The sequence below is a fragment of the Barbatula barbatula genome (genome assembly GCF_947034865.1).
Source record: "Barbatula barbatula genome assembly, chromosome: 6".
Classification (NCBI taxonomy): domain Eukaryota; kingdom Metazoa; phylum Chordata; class Actinopteri; order Cypriniformes; family Nemacheilidae; genus Barbatula; species Barbatula barbatula.
In genome coordinates, this window is record NC_136765.1 from 811,692 (window position 1) to 833,026 (window position 21,335).

General features: G+C 40.7%; 2 protein-coding genes across 2 annotated transcripts; one reads left to right on the forward strand and one right to left on the reverse strand.

Annotated features, from left to right (window-relative positions):
• Positions 1–517: 517 nt before the first annotated feature.
• dlst (dihydrolipoamide S-succinyltransferase) lies at positions 518–11,663 on the reverse strand. The gene is made up of 15 exons (XM_079458925.1): positions 11,478–11,663; positions 10,333–10,366; positions 10,159–10,198; positions 8,880–8,941; positions 7,648–7,722; positions 7,514–7,569; positions 7,258–7,366; positions 5,745–5,903; positions 5,576–5,655; positions 5,403–5,500; positions 3,074–3,204; positions 2,741–2,814; positions 2,531–2,614; positions 2,090–2,257; positions 518–1,998 (listed from the first exon to the last, which is right to left on the reverse strand). Exons 1-15 carry the CDS (start codon positions 11,538–11,540, stop codon positions 1,864–1,866), a joined length of 1,368 nt encoding a protein of 455 aa, XP_079315051.1. The 5' UTR covers positions 11,541–11,663; the 3' UTR covers positions 518–1,863.
• A 401-nt stretch (positions 11,664–12,064) lies between these two features.
• Positions 12,065–21,105, forward strand: prox2 (prospero homeobox 2). The gene is made up of 5 exons (XM_079458109.1): positions 12,065–12,189; positions 12,906–14,384; positions 16,856–16,963; positions 18,925–19,119; positions 20,187–21,105. The coding sequence occupies exons 2-5, from the start codon at positions 12,945–12,947 to the stop codon at positions 20,352–20,354; spliced, it is 1,911 nt and encodes a 636-aa protein (XP_079314235.1). The 5' UTR covers positions 12,065–12,189; positions 12,906–12,944; the 3' UTR covers positions 20,355–21,105.
• Positions 21,106–21,335: the final 230 nt, after the last annotated feature.

The window sequence follows — 21,335 nt, forward strand, 5'->3', positions numbered from 1 at the left end:
CATTAGTTTTTAGGAACTGTCGTTGCTGGAGGTCACATCCAAACGGGATCTAAATCTCACTGATGTTCAGTTGTGAATCCAGATGTACAGTGATGATGTGATGGACTGGTGAGGTCAGGATTACAGGAGGACGCGAGCTGAGACGTTGGGCTTGAAGGATTTGTTGCCTGGATGCGTTGAGGTTGTTTTCACTAAGAGTCTTTGGCAGGAAGCACTGAAGCGAGACATCGGTCTGTAGTTTCTAGAGCTGTGGGCTGATGGGTTTGAAGCCCCACTTTGCTTTAATGTGGCTGGAAAGTTTCCAGCAGTCAGAGATGTGTAGATGTCAATGTGGCTATGATTTTTGAGACGGTGGGTAAACGTTGGAGAAATTGTCGAATCGAACGCAGCACTTCAAGCTTCCTCTGCAACAATCTTCACTTTTAAGAGCGGTGAAACACGATTCGTTCAGCATAGATCACAGTCTCTTTATTGATGAACCGTGACCGCTTGTCGGAACGAATAAACTCATGTTATTCGGTTTGTAATCTTTTAATCGTGAGAATGACAAACCAACGGACCACAAACTATCTTTAGTATTTGACCAAAGTATTAGCTCTGTCACCACATCCTGACCTTCAGCTGAAGACATGAGAGACTGGAACGCTCTTTCACATTCTCCAGAAGCCTCATGGCGTGTTAAACACGACCACACAAACTCTCACATCTTCAAGGAGAAACTCATCTGGTTCTCTTCGGGAAACGACGGTCCGTCATGTTTGAATACAATTCTGTTCAGAAGACATTAAATGCAATGCAGGAAAACAATATTTGACGCTTCTCCTAAAATGTTCATATTTATTATAGTGATTTATGTCATTTTATCAAACAGGATGGAATGTTTTAGAGTTTGACAAAACAAACTTAAGTTCTGTCATTTCAGATCGCTGTAGTGGACACACGGTGGTGGAGCATGACATTATTAGATTAAGGGGGTTTTACACAAGACAAACGGAACAGAGATGCGATGTGACAATCTGAGATATCACATTTATTGTGAATGGAAAAAAGTCGGATCTTTAAAAGCGACTGAAGTCTTTCAGCAGACAGGGGTCTGTCTAGATCCAAGGACAATTCAGTAACACTACAAAATGTTAGAAAGAAACATGGAAGCAGATTACTTTAGGGACCGAGTTTACACACAGGGACAATTATTAAAAGACATAAAACTATTTGACGTTATTTTTATTTGACGGTATGATCATGGGTGAGAATCATGTCAGCATTTACTTTATTTTGTGTTAAAAAAATGATCCAAAAACAACCAGTAATGCATCATAAACTTTGGGTTTCATTCATTTTATTGTTTAAAATCTTATTTTGTCCTCATATAGTTTTGGTTCTTTACACAGGTCAACAGAATCCGTTCCTTTGGTGTTGTGGGGACATATTGTGTACCAAAGCGTGTACAAAAAAACTACTTCTTGGACACAGAAGAACAGTGTTTCTGGTTTTTGTTTACCCAAGTTTGAAAATGTTTCTTTTTACATCCAAAAGATTAAATATATGATATACTGTATATTACTATAATCGTTTCGCTGGAGAACAAATAATTGCACAGATCGCTGCTTGTGCGCTGTCTCATACACACATTTAAGGAATAAGGAGAGCGAGAGACTCTGTGATACCCAGCAGACAATAGAGTTAAACAACATAATATCAAGCTAATCAATGCAAATCCCCATCCCATCAACTGTTCCGTCAATTATTCTACCAGTGATGCGTCTGTCCTCCAGTTTATCCACAAATGTAGACGTTCTGCGCGAGATGATGACGAAGACGTGTTTCGTGCGCGTGAGGAGACGGCCGGCGGTCCGAGCGCGCTCACATGTCCAGCAGCAGCACCCGAGGGTCCTCCACCACAGATTTGATCTTCCTGAGGAACGTGACCGCCTCCCTGCCGTCAATCAAACGGTGGTCGTACGTCAGAGCCACATACATCATGGGTCTGATTTCAACCTGAACGAACGCGAGAAGCAGAAACAACGTTAAGATGGACGCAACTCGTACGTATGGATTCATACAGTATGTGCAAAACACAACGGCTAACCTTGCCAGCTACAGCCACGGGCCGGTCGAAGATGCCATGCATGCCCAGAATAGCAGATTGCGGGGGGTTGATGATAGGTGTCCCAAACATGGATCCAAACACGCCGCCATTGCTGATGGTGAACGTGCCGCCATCCATGTCCTCCACCGCCAGCTCGTTCTTACGAGCCTAAAAAACAGAAAACAAATAAACAAACACAAGTAAGGAACACTTGTATTTTATAGAGAACAGATCATTGGAGAAATAAACCGCAACATTTCAGTGTGTTTCTCGTTCATGTGCTGTTTATTCAGGTCATGTAACATATTTAGCTAAATAAAGATTAGTTATGGTGAGCTGCTCCATTTGCAGTGAAATAACCGCGTCATCAGACGCCAACCGTAAATGTATTTTTAAACACGCAGCGGCTTCGCGTCCCATTTCAACTGAAGCATCTCTCACCTTTTCTCCCAACTCATTAATGCTTTTCTCAATGTCTGTGAAGTTCATCGCCTCCACACCCCGAATCACGGGCACCACCAGACCCTGCGAGACGACATCGAGACACACATTCAAGCACTGCCTGAAATGTCTTCATCACGTCTTAAACTCTGGGGATACACGTTTTAAAGATGCGTGATTCTGGAGTCAGTGTTTCATGCGCTGAATTACCTTTGGTGTAGCGACGGCCACACTGATGTCCACGTAATCCCTGTACACAATCTCTTTGGTCGTGTCGTCGATCACTGTGAAGACAACACAAGAGATTTATTGGAGCACACAGATGGAATATGATGGTCTAGACACATGAGATCATGTCAAATGTGATGTTTAATGTAGGCCAAACCATTGAGGCTTTGGAAGGAAGCAGAAGGGTGGCTGAACATGTTCTTTAGAGTCAGAACAGACGACCACAGAACCACACGTGCTCACCAGCTGAAGTGAGGAGATGCTACACGCTCAACTAGAGCAATGCTCAGCGGGAGTGTGTGTGTGTGTGTGTACCTGCGTTAACTGAAGGCTGGTCTGTCAGAGCGTAAGCAGCCGCTTTAACAAACGCAGACATGAAGCCCAGCTTGATGCCATGTTTCTTCAGGAAAGCATCTTTGTACTGTTTCCTCATATCTGTGATGTTGCTGTCAGAGAAACACACACAAAAGTGCGTTAAAATAAAAACACCCAAAATCAATCCATTTCATACTGTCAAGCTGATGTTCACATCATTCGATGCCACAAAATCAGTCAACCTTCGACTTTAACAGCCTTCACAGTCAACAATCAAAATCTATTTTGATCTATTTGGGAATGCAAGTAATGTTTACTGAATTAGGCTGGATCTTGACCAAAGCTGATCTTTACCTGATGGGCAGATATTTCTTGTTTTAAAGGGACATTTCACCCCAAAATGAATGACTCGCTCTCTAGTTGTTCCACATCTGTATAGATGTCTTTGTTCGGTTGAACACAGAGAAAGATATTTGGAGGAATTCTTGTAACCAAACAGTTCTTGGACTACCAGAAAAAAGACAATGGTAGTCAAAAGTGTCCCAGAACTGTTGCTGCCTACATTCTTCATAATGTCTTTTGTGCTCAACAGAACAAAGAAAATTAAAGTCACTGTTCTTTCCAATGGGGTCCAAGAACGATTTGATTTTAAGCTTTCTTCCAAATATCTTTCTCTGTGTTTATCACTACAATACACAGATAATAACTGTTATTCAATACGCGTAGCAAGGTTTCTTAAAATCAAGTGATAAATCAAGTGATATTTACTCTATGTAAATAGGGGTATTTATAACGGTTTAGAACTCGGCTCAGCCAATGAGAATCAAGCACCAGAACTGACAGTTTTATACAATCATCTTGATTTTAAGATGTCGGCACTTATTTTAATGCTTATATTATTTTATGAAAAGATTTCATTAAGTAATTTTTGAATAAATATAGTCCCTTTCGTGTGATAATAAAGGGGGGGACATCACACGACACGCATTAGAAACCTGTTTGTTCTCTGTTCTACAGCAGTCTAGTTAACACGACCGTTGGGTGTAGAAATCAGCGTTTTGAGATTATGGCTGAAAAAGCTCTTTGTAATTCTCTATTTTCCTGTCTGTAACTCCGTTTAGCCTCTCCGGTTTCTCCGCTAATGGGATTATGGCCGTCCCAAGACACACGCTCTCAGAGAAAGGAGAGAAGACGTGATAAAATCTTCACTTTCCCGACCCTTCAAATCTTATTGGCCGGTGGTAATAGGCCATAACGTCGCAGGCGTCTCGCGCGCTCCCTACGCAGGATGATCTCCAGGGACGTCAGGGCAGATGCTAGCAGGCCGCCGGGCGAGCGCCGCTGCTCCATCTCCAGACCGACCCCACCCCGGTCGAGTCTTCCTCCATCCCGTCGATGCCAACAAGATTAATGTGAGAACACGAAGCCGCAGGAGCTGAAAGACGATCCGGCCCATTTGCGCTGAGGAGAAACAGTCCTCTTCAGGGGTCAGGGAGGGAGGTTGTGGACATTAACGTTTCCTTGTAAATTAATAAAAGCGCATTTTACCCTTCTTATCTTTGTTTTGACCAACATTAGGACCAAATATTTACATTCCAGGCTTTAAGTGGCGATTGGGTTTCAGAAATCTCTTCCTGTAGCGCAGATTCCAATCTATAACCATTTCAGATGGACATTGCGCAGCTTCTAATCACATTTGGGCAATAAGTGAAATTTTCACGGTGCTATCAGCAGACTTTACACCGTTTTAAAAATACATCAATTCTGCTGAGTCCCCTAAAGGAAAACTATAGACACGCTGGCAGGAAAACAGAAATGCACATTTCACGTTACATTCTTAGCTAAGAACAATCTAAATCACATGTAAGGAATATGCATTAAGTTTCTTAAATATTCATTCAAATATTGTTTGTTTTGTCAAATGGTGTAGTTCATGCATCAGTGCTGATCAATGCTAATAAATCGATTTTAACACAGCCAATAGTGTTTATTATTGCTAGGACAAATATGCTAAATACTGTGAGAAACGCTTCCTTTAGCTATGATTTGAATTTATTTTCAGAAATTTTATTATAGTAATTTTATATTGCTACTTAAGTTGAATCCATCTCAGTGATAGTTTAAGTTTTTTATTTATTTCTAGTTAATTTGTTTATTGCAGATGCAACATTTCTAATGTTCATTTACTTTAAGATATTCAAATAATATTTGACTCATCAAGCTGCAGTTTCCATGAAATGTCATTAAGGAGTGTTCAGACGCAATTCAACATTTACACCGCCAATGACTAAAGAAAGACTTGTGAATTTCTGGTTGCTGTCGAACAAACCTCATGTCCACTTCATTGAAGGTGGTCAACATGGCGCATGTGCTTTGTGCTTCCTTGAGTCTCTGAGCGATCCTCTGCCTCATCCGGTTCATCTTCACCTGAACGTCAACACAATCTGATGTTAGCACGGCTCAGAGTATGAACTGATATGCATCAAAAAGATGGTGCGGTACCCTGTGCTCGGAGCGGACGGCTTTAGCTCCAGCTTCTACAGCAGCTGCAGGAGGAGCCGCCGTGGCTTTGATGGCTGAAACTGCAACAGTCAAAAGAGAAGAGAGCGCTCTGAACACAAACTCCAGTCAACACAGTCAGAATGAGAACCCTTGAGCGGCAGTTACTAACCTGGTGTGGATTGGATGGGTTGACTGGGCAGAGGGGGTACAGGGGGCATGGTGGTGGGGATGGGTCCCGCAGGAGCAGCAGGAGGAGGAGCAGGAGCGGCGGCTGCAGGAGGCTCAGCTGCAGGAGGTGGAGGAGCGGCTGCTGTCTTACCAGCTCCAGCTGAAACATTAAACCACAGAGAAACACATTTATAATAACGACCACTTCCTACCATACATAACTAAATACTCATCCGTTATATCTAAACTAAACATGTTTGAGATCATTACATTACCATGGCCTTAGACTTAAACATTCACAACCTTTAACATTTAAACAACAACCCAATGACAGTGATAACAGAACATATGAAATAAAAACAAGAGTTACGAATAGAAGAGATCTAGATCTATTTCAGCTCATTACATTCAATGAAATCATTACCACACCATATGAATAATACTTTTATTGAAAGCTTATTGAGAATGACTCCTCTACTATTAGATATAAACCCTAAGCATGAACACTCAAACTGATCATCTGCTTTACAATAAATCTAACATAGTGAAGACCTCAGGGCTGCTCGGTCTGCTTTATGATAAACCACAGCAACGGACCAACAAACTCACGGATGAACTCATCACAGAGAAACAGGTGTGATACCACAGCTCTTCCCTTCATACCTTGCACATTTTCAACAATATTTACGATATTCTGCCATCTTATATATTCAGCACAATTCTCTTGATAATATCTGATATTTGCATATCAATCAGATCAACTGACACTGTCAGCTTTATGTCACTATTTTGTCATGTCCACATCAACATTAGCAGTATAATTAAATACCGACACATGTATATGAAGCTAGGGCTGTCACCATTATTAAATAATCATCTCATGGCGATTGTTTGACTTCAGCGCGATGGTTTCATAGAAGACACAAGGGGGAGCTGTAGTGCCTGCATACTGCATATTTTATTGTATATACTTTACTAACATTGAAGTAAAATATTATTGTAGTCTTGCAAGTGAGAAAAAAAACAGACTACAAGCTTTCTGTGACTGATAGCATTTTAACAGTGGCTTCAATTCACTCCTGATCAAACTCGTTTTACACGTATCTGGCGTCTGTATTATTGACATGTAAAAGTTTAGACCTTAAATGTATAATGACCCCATTTTTAAGAGAAAATAAAAACAGTCTAATATTCAGAACAATATGGTCGTTTCAAAGCTGAATAAAAAATGTATGAGAATTAAACAGATAATTGATCATCAGCCAAATGTCATAATCGTGACAGCACTAGGTGAAGCCCGTACATTCACACTAAAAGCAGCTGTTTACACCGAGGGTTTACAGGAAGTGTGTCAGTAATAGAAAAATAGTCCATCCAGACTTAACATGACACACATTTCTACTTTTAAACCCGCAGCTGTGTAATAAAACAACAATCTAGCGACAGTAAAAATGTTCTTTAATCACAGTACGCCCCTAATAACAGTTGTTAGAAACAAGAAACATCCCACTGACCTCCTTTCTTGAGTCTGAACAAAGCAGTTCCTCCTTCCACTTTACCGCCATCAGGAACCAGTAACTCCTCGATGACTCCAGCGGCAGGAGACGGCACCTGCACCGACGTCTGTGTGATGGACCACAAAACACTTTTCATTCATCCCTAGCTGATGTGGCCAAGCCTTGAACAGCAGACTGAACTAACAACATATCCAGACATCAAGTCATTTTTATTCCAATGGCCTGAATCAGACAAAAGATTTGTGCCTCTTACCTTATCAGTCTCGATTTCACAGACCACCTCGTCCTCAGAGACCGTGTCTCCAACAGCTGCAAAGAGATGAAACCGAGTGAATATGATAGAAACACATCAGACGTGCTCAAAGCTGAAATCAGATGAAGTCTTACCCTTCTCCCACCTCACATCTCCCTCTGTGACGGACTCGGCAAACGCTGGCGTTTTTACCGTGATCACTTCATTCCCTGAAATTCAATCACAACACATTTGACATTGTTTACCGATAACACTATGGACAGTCAGGCAGTTTTTTGCAATTTTCTAAAATACTAAACTTGTTTGGGTGTTCTAGATGCTTTCTGGGCATCAAACTTGAATTTTGTAGCAAAATAAAGTATTTTACAAACACAAAAGCACATAGCTAAAAAACTTGGACTGGTTGGCACAGGGATGGGCATTTCAATAAAATCATATTTGAGCTTAAAAAATTATTTCTTCAAATAGTTGTTTATTTAAATTAAGTAACTTTTCCGTTTTTATTTAATTAAAATTTTACATCAAGCTTATAATCATAACTAAATATTGAACTAATATTATATCCTGTATATGTGTTTTATATGATGAAAAGAAAGAAATACAATAAAAAAAATTTAAACAGCGTTTAAACCCACACTGAGCGAACGCATAGAAAAACAAATGTACAAAACACAATGTAGTCATATATTGACAGCCTGTGGTATATGGTTATCTTGTTTATTTCTCTTGACATGTTCTTGAAAAGAAAAACAAGCATATAGGCCTATTTTACTCTGGTGAAAGACGGTTAACAATAAAGCGTTTATCAGGTCACAATAGCCGGCTCAAAAAAGCATATCTGTTTTTATCATTTATGTTGATAATAAATGAAGCAAACAGGCTCGATAACTTCATGTCGACTGTATGAGTTCAAATGCCCTGCAACAAAGACAGATCCATTTGCTTGTTTAGTACGTGACCGTCATCTGAGGAAGATATTATTCCGTCTATTAACTACCACCGCAAATAAATGTTGTTCTCTTTCTTGTTCCTTGTCAGTGTCTGTCTTATTAAGCTCTGCATGGTATCAAATAAAATCAAGTAGGGTAACAGGAACTACAGCATTAGCAGTTAGTCCTTGTATATTACTTTGGTATTTTTCTACCTCATTTATTAATTAATGCTAACTAATTCTGTGGCTCACCAGTTTAGCAGGTTTTAAAACACTTTGATATGGTGATGTGTGTCTTTCATGTTGAACGCTATTGGCTGTTCTCTGCAAAGCCCGCCCTTTCATGTGCATGCGTAACCATTTATTATAGTATATTTAAGCAATACTGTGTGTCTAGTGCGTGTTGTGGACGTGTGTTGTGAATTTAATACATACTGTGAGCTGCAGTGGTGTTGAAGTATCTTATCTGATAGACACTTGACCTGCTCTCACACTTCCTGAAAATGAACACCGAAAACCATCACAATACATCAATTTCCCAAATATCTAATTATAATACAGTGTTTCCTCTAGGTTAATGGCTTTGGAGGGGTTGTGGGGGATGCGGTCCAGAGAATACCTATGTAATAATTATCAGGTCATTACATTTGTATTCTGACAGCCACAGTATGTTTGAAACATAGTAAGCCCTGGTAAGTGACAAAATGTGTTGTACGAGAAGTCCTAGGTCTATTTTTATATTGAAAAAAACAATCTTTCCGATTAAAACATGGTTCATTATGAAATGCTGATTATTATTGCTATGAATATTATTAATGCTAAATGTAGATACAAGACGTTTTGGTTTATAATCTGTCGCAATCCTACATAGCAAACAGTAAACTGACTTGACAGCTAAACATACTTTATTACTGCTGTATTTTCATTACAGTAAAAGTGTCCATTTATTAACCTGCTCTTGGTGTCTGCATGTCTTTGTATGCGACGCATCTCTGGCGGGAGCAGCAGCGCTCAAGGAGCAGAAAGGGTTCAGATGAAGCACATTTGGCACTAAATAAAGATATCCGTATAATAAGTATAATCAACATAATGTGTACAACTCAGTTATGTAGACGCGCTGCTCAAATTAAACTACAGAAATAGTCTGATGTTTTGATGGTTTATTATTTCTCGTGGTCCAGGTGGAACGAAGCCAAGCCGTGTGAAACCCTGTCATCGGGTGGTCACTGAATGGTGTTGCTGCTTGTCAGGGGCAGGGCGTCTTTTCTGTACTTAGACTCGGAGCAGAAGAACCAATGCCGTCATTTTCAGCACACTGGGAGCGTTTAAAACGCAAATATTGGTATCTGCTTTTCAGGTGGTTGATGCGACATGCGCTCGGTGTCTGCAGGTGGGACTGTGCTCACCTGTGTGCGTGTGTGCATTGGCGTGGAACTCAATACAGAGAGCAGAATTACGCTCGACCATGTAGAGACAGAAATGACGTGCCACCGTGTAAATAAGAGAAATACCATAATGCTATTTAGTTTGTTTAATTTGCGAATCAGGGAAAAAGATGTTATATAAGATAACCTTAAATGACTTCTCTTGTGATCTGGCGCTATATAAAAAATTAAAATAACTCGACCTTCAACGGGGTGGGGAAACACTGTAATATAATATTATATTATATATAACATAATGACCAATGTAAGAGCTCTTTGACGATACTCACACACTGTTCTTGAAGGTGACACATTGACTAGCTGATATACCTGTAGAAAAAAAGACATCATTTTCTTTTAGCACTGTAAGAATATAAGCAATATGAGGCTTTTATGAATATTTATTTCCTAAACATCCTTCCTTGTACTGTGAATCTGTACATGCCAACAGAAGTATGACTCACCTGACGTGGCCTGTCGGGCAAGAACACTATTACCCTGAAAGAATAAGAAGACAAAGCCATCCGTCAAGGTGTATGGTAAACATGAACGGCATTACTACAGCCAACATACAGACGCTATATTTAAACACACAACTGACATGCGGCCATCATGCTAAACACACATGAGCAATGTGACGTGACGGTCAGGGGCAGATGTGAGCGAGTCACATGATTCATGTATGTTAGAGTTCAAATGGTGATCAGGGAGCAAACTAGAGCTGGACATTAACAACATAATGAAGGGCACAGAATGACACTATAATGAGTTTAACATCTCCAACCAAAATATTGATCACAATGTTTCCTCAATTTACCAAACACACATGGAAATGAAGACCAAACAGCTTTAAACGTCATCGGCTCATATAAATAATCTCCAGACTGGTAGATATATTATGGCACGTCACTTAACAAATATTAAACATGGTTTTATTATAGTATAAGCGTACGGTAACGACCATGGTTCATTTTAAATGAAGTTTTGTTTATATAAAAGTGTATTGCTTAAGACAAAGTGGTTGTATTTTTATTTAAAACGTAATGCAAAGCAAAGAAACCTATAAAACAATAAAGGGATTGATTTATTAACCCTCGTTTCTTTCTTCTTCAGAACACAACAGAAGATATTTTGAAGGACGTCGAACACCATTGACTTCCATTGTATGCACACAAAACCACTGATGCATTTCTCTAAATATCTTCCGCTGTGTTTCACTGCAGACACGACAGGTAATGTGTGTGTTTAAGAGCACACAAACACCGCACGTGTTGTGATGTGGAAGGTGACAGTCTGACGTGATAAATGACAGATAACATTCACCGAACACAAATAACGTCACTCAATACTTCAGAGGAACAGCGAACAGTCCTCCACAGCTCTGAACGCGACTCTTCGCTGGACCTCTGCCGTGTTAATCGACGCGTGTAAATGTGTTGATCGCGGTGTTTTGCTGATATGTGACGTGTGTGTGTGTGTGTGTGTGTGTCCTGCTGCCCTTGGGCCCGCCCGCGCGCGCGGCCTGCCACTGTCCTCCTCATTACCGTCAATGACGTGATTCGCGCTCGTGTCACTCGGCGGGACGCGGGAGCGTTAAAGACGCACGTACCTGTCGCAGGGCACCGATGGAGCGCGCGAGGCTCCGGGTGAGACAGCGGGAACTGGACAACATTTCGTCGGTGTGGACCGCGAACACTGCAGCTTTCACAGCACCGCCGGAAGCGGAAGCAGGGCGGGACGTACCAACCAAAGCCAGCGGAGGGAGGAGGGACGCACAGGAGGTACCATCATCGGCTGAGAGAGGGGGACGGGGAAAGGACGGAACCATTTATTTGTCCCCGTATTTCTTTTTATTATCAATTAATCTATTTGTTATGAGTAAACAACATGAAACAAATAAATATGCGTTCGTTGTTGACTAATAAAATGTATTTATGCACTTAAGTTGCTTTTGGATAAAGGTGTAATGCGATGTCAAATGTACGCTTTATATCTGAAATAATTGTATACTGCGTGTTAGTTTTGTCTTGCTATGATTATATTTGAATGTTTTTGATGCAATTATCTATTGTGTTAATAGTATAATAGATTTAGTTTGTTGATTTTTGTCTCAGATACCAAAGCACAACACACGCGATGCGACACAGTTAATAAACACAATGATATAAAGTCAAGAGTAGCGAGCGCATCTCTGCTGCTGAAAGCTGCCTGTGATTGGCTGTGCATTAGTAAAGGGCGGGTTAAGCCACACCCACCCCGCTGGAGTCAGATGAGAGCGCGAGCGGCGCCGCACTGTCAGTCAAGCGTCTCCAGAGCAACAGGTAAGCGCGCGCCTCTCCTCTCCTCGTGCCTTCGACTTTCTCTCAGACAAACTGATGCTTTTAAATTCGCTTCACTTTCTGTGGACGTGTTTAAACGCGTTATATAGTTTCAGTAGTGTTGCATTTATGACATATATTTACGCGCAATATGTGTGCATTTATAATGTGTGAGTCCGTTTTAATGACGATTTACGACAAAGTAATTTTTTTTATTTAAACGTCATCATCTTTCAAACTGTTTGTATACGTGCATGTATAAATTAACAGAGAATAAAAAAATGAACAGAACAATGTCATCGTGTTAAATCAATAAATGTGTGTGTGTGTGTGTGTGTGTGATGTAAAATGCACAATAAATGTAAACTATGGCTATTGTTCGCTCTTGGAATATTTATTTTACTTTTATATTTTGCAGTTCTAATGTTTGTAGAGAGAAAAGATCAGACATGAAGCTCAGAGGCTCAAAGGGAAATATTTTAATATATCATAATCATTCACAATATGTTAAGTTGCATTTAATATCGACCGTTGTTTGCATCAAAACACCTAAGCTACAGCATATCATCTTTTTTCTACAATTATTTTAAATATTAATAATAATGACAAGAAATAAAGTCGAGAAGTATAGACAGCATTTTTTCATATATCAGGGCATAATCTAAGTCACTGTGATAATTGTCTTATTTATTTATTAAATCCATTATTTTCTTCCAAAGTATTACAGATACGGCCGAACGTTGCTTACAGCAGCCGACATGAATCTGAGTCCGCCTGAACAAAGCATGCACAAGCCGGGCGAGGACCGCCCGGAAGTCAGTAAAGCTGACCTCCTACTCCCCTGTTTCCGCAGAAACGCATACGACGAGTCCCTTGCTTCTTACCACAACAGCTCCATCATATCTCACCTCCTGCGTAAAACTATTCACAATAAACTGACGTCCCTCGACAACAACCTCCTTTACATGCCGAACGTTTCTAGCTTGGTGGATCCTGAATGCAACATGACAGATTTGGCTCAAGACGATCAGAGCTGCCTGTCTTTTAAAGACAGCACCGATGACCAGTCTTCAGGAAGCCAGCCCTCAAGTACAGATGTCGAGCGGCCGCTGACCGAACACCTCCAAGCGAAGCGTGCACGGGTGGAGAACATCATACGGGGCATGTCGAGCTCACCCAATTCCAGGTCACACGGAGAGGATGAATGTGAAGCCATCCGCTGTAGACGGGACATTCTGAAGGAGAACAAGCGCAAACAGAGACTTCCCCAACACCAGGAACCCAGTCAGTTTAACATGACAGGCAACGGCGCCAAGACGAGCAAAGACGAGGAGTGTCACAAACTGAAGGAGCAGCTCCAGAGCATGCAGCGTCTCCTCCATCAGCTCCAGGAGAAGATCTCCCACGTGTATGATCAGAATTACTGCGTGAACGAAGACGCGCCGGTCGGGGGAGAAGATCGGGACATCCAAGAAAAAAGCCAGAGCAGCTACAAAGACAAACTGAATGCGGACAATAGCAGTTTTACATCGGACGGGGAAATCAGGAACCTCCAGGAGACTCTAAAATGTGAGCTGACCAGGACTGTGAGTGACAGCATTGACATGGTCTTCCGAAAACTCTCCACGGCCCTCCCAAAGCAGCCACCCCACCCTCAGCCGTGCCCGAGTCCTGAGTACCCCGAGAAGGAAACTAAGCGGGATTCCCCTCCGGAGCTCTCGGACTCGGACGAAAACACCATATCGGCAGAACGCTTCGAGAGCACGCCTGTCAACAGCCCAGAGCACCAGACAGAAGCTCTGTCCCTAGTGGTTCGTAAACCTTCCCAGTTCAGCTCGGTCGGTCAGGGTGTGAAGAGACCCTACCCGCTCCACCAGTCCCCTTTCCAGTTCGGCTACGGTAATCCGCTTCACGACAGCCAGATCCTGGAGCACCTTCTGAAATACGGACCTCATTCAGCCTTCTCAGCGCTCCCCTGTCTGCCTCCGTCCTTGGAGCGGTCGTCGCCGGACTCCATGGAGCACACCTGGGAAAGTGTGGCCATGCGATCTAAGGTAACCTCTGGACATCTAGTTCACCACCATCGCCCCGGACCGCCAGGACTGGTGGCTGTAGACGCGCTTTGCCTGCCTCATGTCAAATTGGAGTGTGGAGATCTGCAGAGTATGGCGGAGAGAAGCTCTTTCATGTCACTCAATATATCCTTTTTTAACTTGCCTAAAATTGTAATTCTTACAATTAGTATTGAGCGTGCAATTACAGTATAGCATACAGAGGATGCATAAGAGTTCAGAGCATGCCATAAATTCATGTATACGACATGCAATAACACTATACCGGATGCAGTAAGAGTATAGAGCAGGTCATAACAATAACAGTATGGAGCATGCACTGTGAAACTTTGCTGTAGTTTTGCTGCAGGTTTGCCAGTAATTTACTGTAGGTTTCATTACAACTTAATTACAACTTTCCAATTAGTACTGTGTTCAATTACTTGAATCAAAATGAAAACACTTTGAGATTCAAAATGAGCAAGAAGAGAAAAATAAGCATTTTTGATATACATATAAACATATTTAAAACTTCTTCAATTACGTTACATTTACATAACAAGAAAGTGACCTAAGATATTTAGTCTTGTTTTATGAAAGAAAAATATATAAATTGTAAGGTTATGCTCACAACAAAAATGTCAATTCAATCTACAGTAAGTTAATGGCAAACCTGCTACGGAATCACAGCAACGTTTCACAGTGTGCAATTAGATATAAGATATGATTTACTAGAATAATCTTGCTTGTTCTACAAACACCATGCACTGTGCTGTGTTTGACATTTTTGTATTTTTCAGTTTTTCTTATTTTCTCCTGTAAAGCTGCTTTGGAACAATGCACATTGTGTAAAGCGCTATATTAATCAAATTAAATTGAATAAGAGTAAATAGCAAGCAATTAGAATATAGACCATGCTATAACAATACGAAGCGTGCATTGAGAGTATTGAGAATGTGGTGAGAATATATAAAGGATGCGATAAGAGTATAGAGCATGTAATGAAAGTATATAAAGCATGCAGTTAGCATGTGATAAGAGTAAAGTGCATGCGATAACAATATAAAGCATATAATGAGAGTATATAGCAAGTAATACGACTATGTTTAGTGTGGATGAAGTGTCTAAAGCATGAAAGAAGAGTACGGAGCAAACAGTTCGAGTTAAGAGCTATAAAATGATTGTGGCAGCATACAGTACATCGGCTGATTTTATGTCGACACTTTAGTATGTAGATTCTAAAACTGTGAGCACGACATGAGAGTTTACTCTATTTTTATTGAGAACAATCATGAGACCTCATTTCATGCGAACGTCTCCTTTCAATCTCATTGCAAAAGCAAAGGATCTCGTCCGTGTCATTTCTTTCATATTTTGCACGATTTCAGACAGACGATATTTTTATTAGGATTTCAAAACAGATGCGTTGAGCTCGTCCTGAAAGAAAAACACAATGAAAGTCACCGACAGTTGACTTGAAACATCATCTCTGGATTGTGTTCTTTGTTTAGTTGACTGTTTTTATTTAATTGTAGTTAACATGAAGATACGGGCGAACAAACGAGCGGCTCTCAGGCTGGACGAACAATCGCTGAATTGAGTGCAGCAGCGGTGTGCAGTTCTGCTCACGCAGACTTCAAGGAGAATTTTTGCTTTGATCTCGGTAACCCCAAAGAAAATTGTAGCATCTTCTTTAATCTGGGCTCAGTAATGACTTTAAGTCCAGGAAAAGACAAATAAAAAGGAATACACGCCTTTGATAAGAATTGTTAGGAACAAAAGCCAATTTTCAAAGGCAGAAAAAGCAACAGTTTCTCATCTGGAAATTCTGTGATTTCTTTCTCCGCCGGACTTGAAAAGCTACGGAACATGTTCCTGCACTCTCAATGTGATCGGAGAGGATGAGAGAGGTCACTTTGAGATGTTTGTGAACAGCAGGCTCTCAGCCGTCATTATACACCATCATCAATGGTCACTGCGTCCTACGTGTGCCGGTATCACAGTTTACCGCATGCTTGCCTTTTAAACAACATTACATTTCTGTAATGCACTTTTTCAAACCTGCCGATGTGAGACAGAAGGATTACGCTCTCATTAGAATCGATGGGTTTTTACTTGATCCAGAACCTCTTCACATTGAAGAAAAGCTTTCTGATATTATTTGTGAGGACTCCCATAAATCAAAACCCTTTTCAGAAAGCAAACAGAATTTCACCATTTTTAAGTGCCGCTTAAATGTAGAAGGAGGTAAACCGATCCCGACATCTTCCTGGAGAAAATGTCATTTCTTTATTATATTAACACTCAGTGTTTCACAACAAAGCAATTACTGCGGACAGACAAGAGGCAAAGCGCTCAGATCCGAGGTCTCTAATTCAAGTCCTTAATCTCATTTGTGTGTCTCTTTCTCTAGTTAACACATGTTGTCGTGTCTTAATCGACTCTCTGGTCAATACGGGGCTGTCTCGTGTCATTCATTTGCACAGATGAATAGAAAATGTAAATGTGTGTGTGTTTGGAGAAGGACTGTTGCTGTGTTCATTCGTTTTTTTCCTAAAAACTTTCTGAAATTTGCTTGATGTTTATTGTGAGGTTTTGGAACCCTTGACTTTCTGTACATTCAGGAGGGTCTGACTCCAAACCACCTGAAGAAAGCCAAACTCATGTTCTTCTACACACGCTACCCAAGCTCAAACCTACTCAAGAACTTCTTTCCTGACGTCAAGGTACGTCACATTTCATATTCATCTCAAATCAAATGATTGGCCAGCCACTTGAGATAGATTGTATTCTTGTTATTAAACAAATATTGTGCTCATGGTACAGACCAGGGCTTAGATGTCACACGACATCATTGAACATTTCCACTATTACATTACAATTACAAAACAATTACAAGACGTCCATATTTGACCCAACAATGCGTTAACACAACCCAGCATTAAAACTACACAATATGTTGTATAGGCCCAATAGTTGGGTCACAATATATGGGGTAACCTTCCATTAAAACTAAAAGATCAATTTGGAAATTGCTAAAATGTAACAAACATTGAGCCATTATTTTGGCAAACAAAAATGACTGAATTACTGAATTGAAACTGAAATTCTGTAAATGAAATACAGAACAAATGTATCTTAATGAATAATCAGTAACATAAAACAAAAACAAGAGTTTTATTCTAGAATTGACTGTGTTTTGAATAAGAGACTACTCAAATGATGTGATTATGATGAGAGGAGGGCTTACTGTTGCTTTAGAAAGACAAACACAACATGAGATGCTTGAGCGATGAGCAAATGTTCCTGAATGTTGGGGAAGCCGATCCTGAATCGCTGGTTTAACTTTGACAAAGTTTCTCAAGTCAGCAAAAGAAGACAAAAGGGTTGACGGAGAGGAGCGCAAGCTATTCTATTCAGCGTTAACCCTTCAGCTCACCAGCTTTCAGGAGTCAACAATAGAAGAGCACCGAGCCGCCCTATACAACAACACACACGACACATCCTGTGAGTGTGCGTCCTTGTGATGAGTCAACACAAACCAGGAGAAAGCTTTAGCTGCTTGTGTGTGTTTTCCAGCCCATGATTGACGGAGCCGCGTGTGTTTAAGACACTACACATTAGCAGACCCAATCCCAGCAAACTGTGACCGTTCTGACGGAAACTTTCTGGAAATATATTTTTATTGACACTGAAACAGGTTTCGGTCAACCCTGTTACATAAAAAATTTAAAAAACATTACAGAAAAGTTTAGTTGGGAAAAATGGAAAATAATAGCAAATGTCATTACACCCTATTAAGCAAACTATTAAAATATTAACAGAACAACACGTTTATGTTTCATATCCAAACGTTTTTGTTTTATTTAAAAAGAATCTCACGCTGAACAGATCATGTGACTAACTTCAGAATAATGTTATTTTTGTTAGTGGTCATTAGATCAGAATCATATTAACATGAAGCGTCACTGGATCTTGTCTGGCCGGACCCCAGCTGCCCTGCTCGAGTGGGCTGTAACAGGGTGATCGGGCTCCCCTGACCTCAGTGAGGAAGGTTTGGTGTCTCGTCTGTCCCGGGCCGAGCCGAGCCTTCTGTGGGAAGGCAGAGCGGACAATGACTGGGCTAATCCCAGTGTCCGATTCCATCCCTGTCAACAGTCACAGAAGTCACCCAAGAGGAAAAGTTTCCTTCTGACCCATCTGCGCCGTCGTTTTCATTCTCACATCCGTGGGAAGAAGTGTCTTTGATGGAGTTTCAGCCCCTGGGCATTTTCACACATCATCTTCTGTGTCAGTGGATACGCAGTGATAATAACAGGGCTGATTTGAAACTCTGAATTCAGATGTTAAATGATGACCTTTAATACAGGATTATTCAGAAAGAGTCGCAGGGGTCAGCTGTGGCCTAGCGGTTAGAGCGTTGGGCTTGTGTCGAATCTCAGTGCCAGCAGGTCATGACTGAAGTGCCCTTGAGCAAGACACCTTACCCCTGATCGCTCTGCTACCTGATGTGACACTGTAAAAAAACTACTTGAAAGTACCTTTGGATAAAAGCGTCTGCCAAATGAATAAATGTAAATGTGTTGCACACTGATGTTTATTGTTGTGCGTTTGCTCAGACCTCGACTCCACCATATGAGCAGTGACATTGTAAATGTTTGATGAACTGTTGTGTGTTTGTTTGTAGTTTAACCGTTGCATCACGTCGCAGCTGATCAAGTGGTTCAGTAATTTCCGTGAGTTTTACTACATCCAAATGGAGAAGTTTGCACGTCAGGCCGTCATCGACGGGGTTCATGATGTGAAGGACATATCCATCAGCAGAGAGTCCGAGCTCTTCCGTGCCCTCAACATGCACTACAACAAAGCCAACGACTTCCAGGTATGAACACGCTCCTGATATTTCAAATGATGGATCATGGTTTATGTATGCTAAGGCTAATAATCCAGCTCCGACAGAATCAGGTCTTTTTGTTTCACATTTTCTGTGCTAATGTTGCTATGAGGTCCCCATAAGAACACAAAACACAAATGAGATCTCAATTATTGCTTCTAGTCAGTGAGATTAAAGGGATTTGATTAGGTCTCATCTGCGTCTCTGTATTTCTCCTGAGAAAAAGAGGTTCAGAAGAGATGTCAACAATGTCTCAAACTGAGCTCAGATTTGTCAAGTCTGCATTTAAAAGTCAATATTATTAAAGAGAATTGGTATTGAAATAAAGTAAATTTAGAAGTGGATAATTTTCTTATGGTCAAATGAGGGCGATGCCACGTCTGTTCTCGGCCGCACCTGCAGAGAGCCCACATCCTAGCGCTCAATGCTGCGGCGTCAAACTGTGGGAAGAGGAAGCCGCAGAATCTACTAAAACAATTTCAGATTATGTCCCGACCACGGCTGAGCGCTGTTTGGATTGCTACTGATGCGAAAGAAGCCAGAAATCCCAAGAGCCATTGAGCTGCCCAATGGGAACGAGCGGAGACAGCACCAAGACATTCCTTTCCCAGGGGACGCTTTTGTGTCTGGAGATGCACATGAAAGAAAACAAGCGACGCCTGAATTCCTGCCGTGAGAACGTTGCTCTTTCGCGCCTTTTCCAAGCAGTTAGGTTCGAAGCAACCTAATGATTCTGACACTGTATTCGGTTAAAAACAACTACTAGGATTGACCTATTTTTGGGGTCAATTTGCTCAAGTTTTTGCACAGTTTTTATAGTAAAGTATATTCACTTTATTTTTTATGTCAACTTTTGCAGAATTTTTTTTTTCTAGTACATGTTACTGTGTGCAAAAACTTGAGTTGCAAAGGTGAGCGAGCTTGAACACGAGTACATTAAAGATGATGTGTAAGCAGAAGTCGCTCATGGTCCCTGAATACACAATGGCATCTGGAGTCACGTACATGCAGTATGTTTGGGATTGTCTGTAATGTTTTGAACGTTTGTCTGTCAGGTTCCAGACAGATTTCTGGAGGTTGCTGAAACCACGCTTCAGGAGTTCTACAGCGCCATCTCTCTGTCCAAAGACTCCGACCCCTCCTGGAAAAAAGCCATTTACAAGGTCATCTGCAAACTGGACAGTGATGTTCCTGAGGACTTCAAGTCAGCCTCGTACATATAAACTCATTTGTCTTCAATGATTACTCATTTCAGTTTACACGTACGTAAGGGCTGCACACTTACAACAAAAATCTTCATTATGAACCGTTCATTTTAAGGAAGGAAATTAAATGACCATGTACATCTGTTGAAAGTTCACAGTTTTACACAAATAATAGCAAATCATAAATAATCACAAATTACAGACGATGATTATTTTAGTTTTTGAAGCATCTTAACGTATTTCCACTCGACAACAACAAAACTCTGGAAATCTTATCCAGCACTTTTCATGATCACAGAACGCATCAGTCAGATTCTCTGTCATTTATCTTGTGCAGACTTATCATATGTGAAGGCCACAATATTTTTCTCTTTGACATTCAATATTTGAACACAACAGGTGTGAAGTTTTCAACGTCTTCTGGCGACTGGAGTGTGTTTTCTGTTGTTTGTGTAACAATGCTTTTCGTGAATATGCGGTGTTCAAATATTGAAATGGTGTAATGGTTTCTGTGGAGTGTTTCATGAAGAATTGGTATGAATTATTCTATAGAGACTGTAAATATGTGTCATTTAACTGTAAATGAGGAGAAATGTGGATTAGAAAGGTTTATGTCAGAGGAAAGATGAAAATATTTCCTGTAGAAGCGTTTATACCAATATATCCTTATTTATCATACAGTATGTATTAGCTGGAATATTCTTGTTTGTGATCATCTAGCAATGTGTGTTTTTTCTTTGACTAATAATAAAAGATTCATGTTTAGGTTAGATGTAGACGCTCTTAATTTTTTTTACTGAGGGTTCAAATAGAATAATCTACTCTGTACCCAAATAATGTGGAACACGCCCGGAGATCTAAACACGCATACAAAATGACACTTTAGCCATTTCAATATGATTTAAAAACCCTGAGAAATATTCATGGAAGTAAAGAGTGTCACAACTAGCCCCGGTGTCCTGCACACACACACACACACACGCACACACTCTTTGTTTG

Excerpts from the sequence above, each read along its gene's own strand:
- prox2 (XM_079458109.1), top strand. The coding sequence starts at position 12,945 with ATGAATCTGAGTCCGCCTGAACAAAGCATGCACAAGCCGGGCGAGGAC. Across the intron at positions 16,964-18,924 it reads ACTTCTTTCCTGACGTCAAG|TTTAACCGTTGCATCACGTC; the intron begins GTACGTCACATT and ends GTTTGTTTGTAG. Across the intron at positions 19,120-20,186 it reads ACAAAGCCAACGACTTCCAG|GTTCCAGACAGATTTCTGGA; the intron begins GTATGAACACGC and ends TTTGTCTGTCAG.
- dlst (XM_079458925.1), bottom strand. The coding sequence starts at position 11,540 with ATGTTGTCCAGTTCCCGCTGTCTCACCCGGAGCCTCGCGCGCTCCATC. Across the intron at positions 5,904-7,257 it reads GTTCAGACTCAAGAAAGGAG|CTGGAGCTGGTAAGACAGCA; the intron begins GTCAGTGGGATG and ends TTAATGTTTCAG. Across the intron at positions 5,501-5,575 it reads CCGTCCGCTCCGAGCACAGG|GTGAAGATGAACCGGATGAG; the intron begins GTACCGCACCAT and ends GTTGACGTTCAG.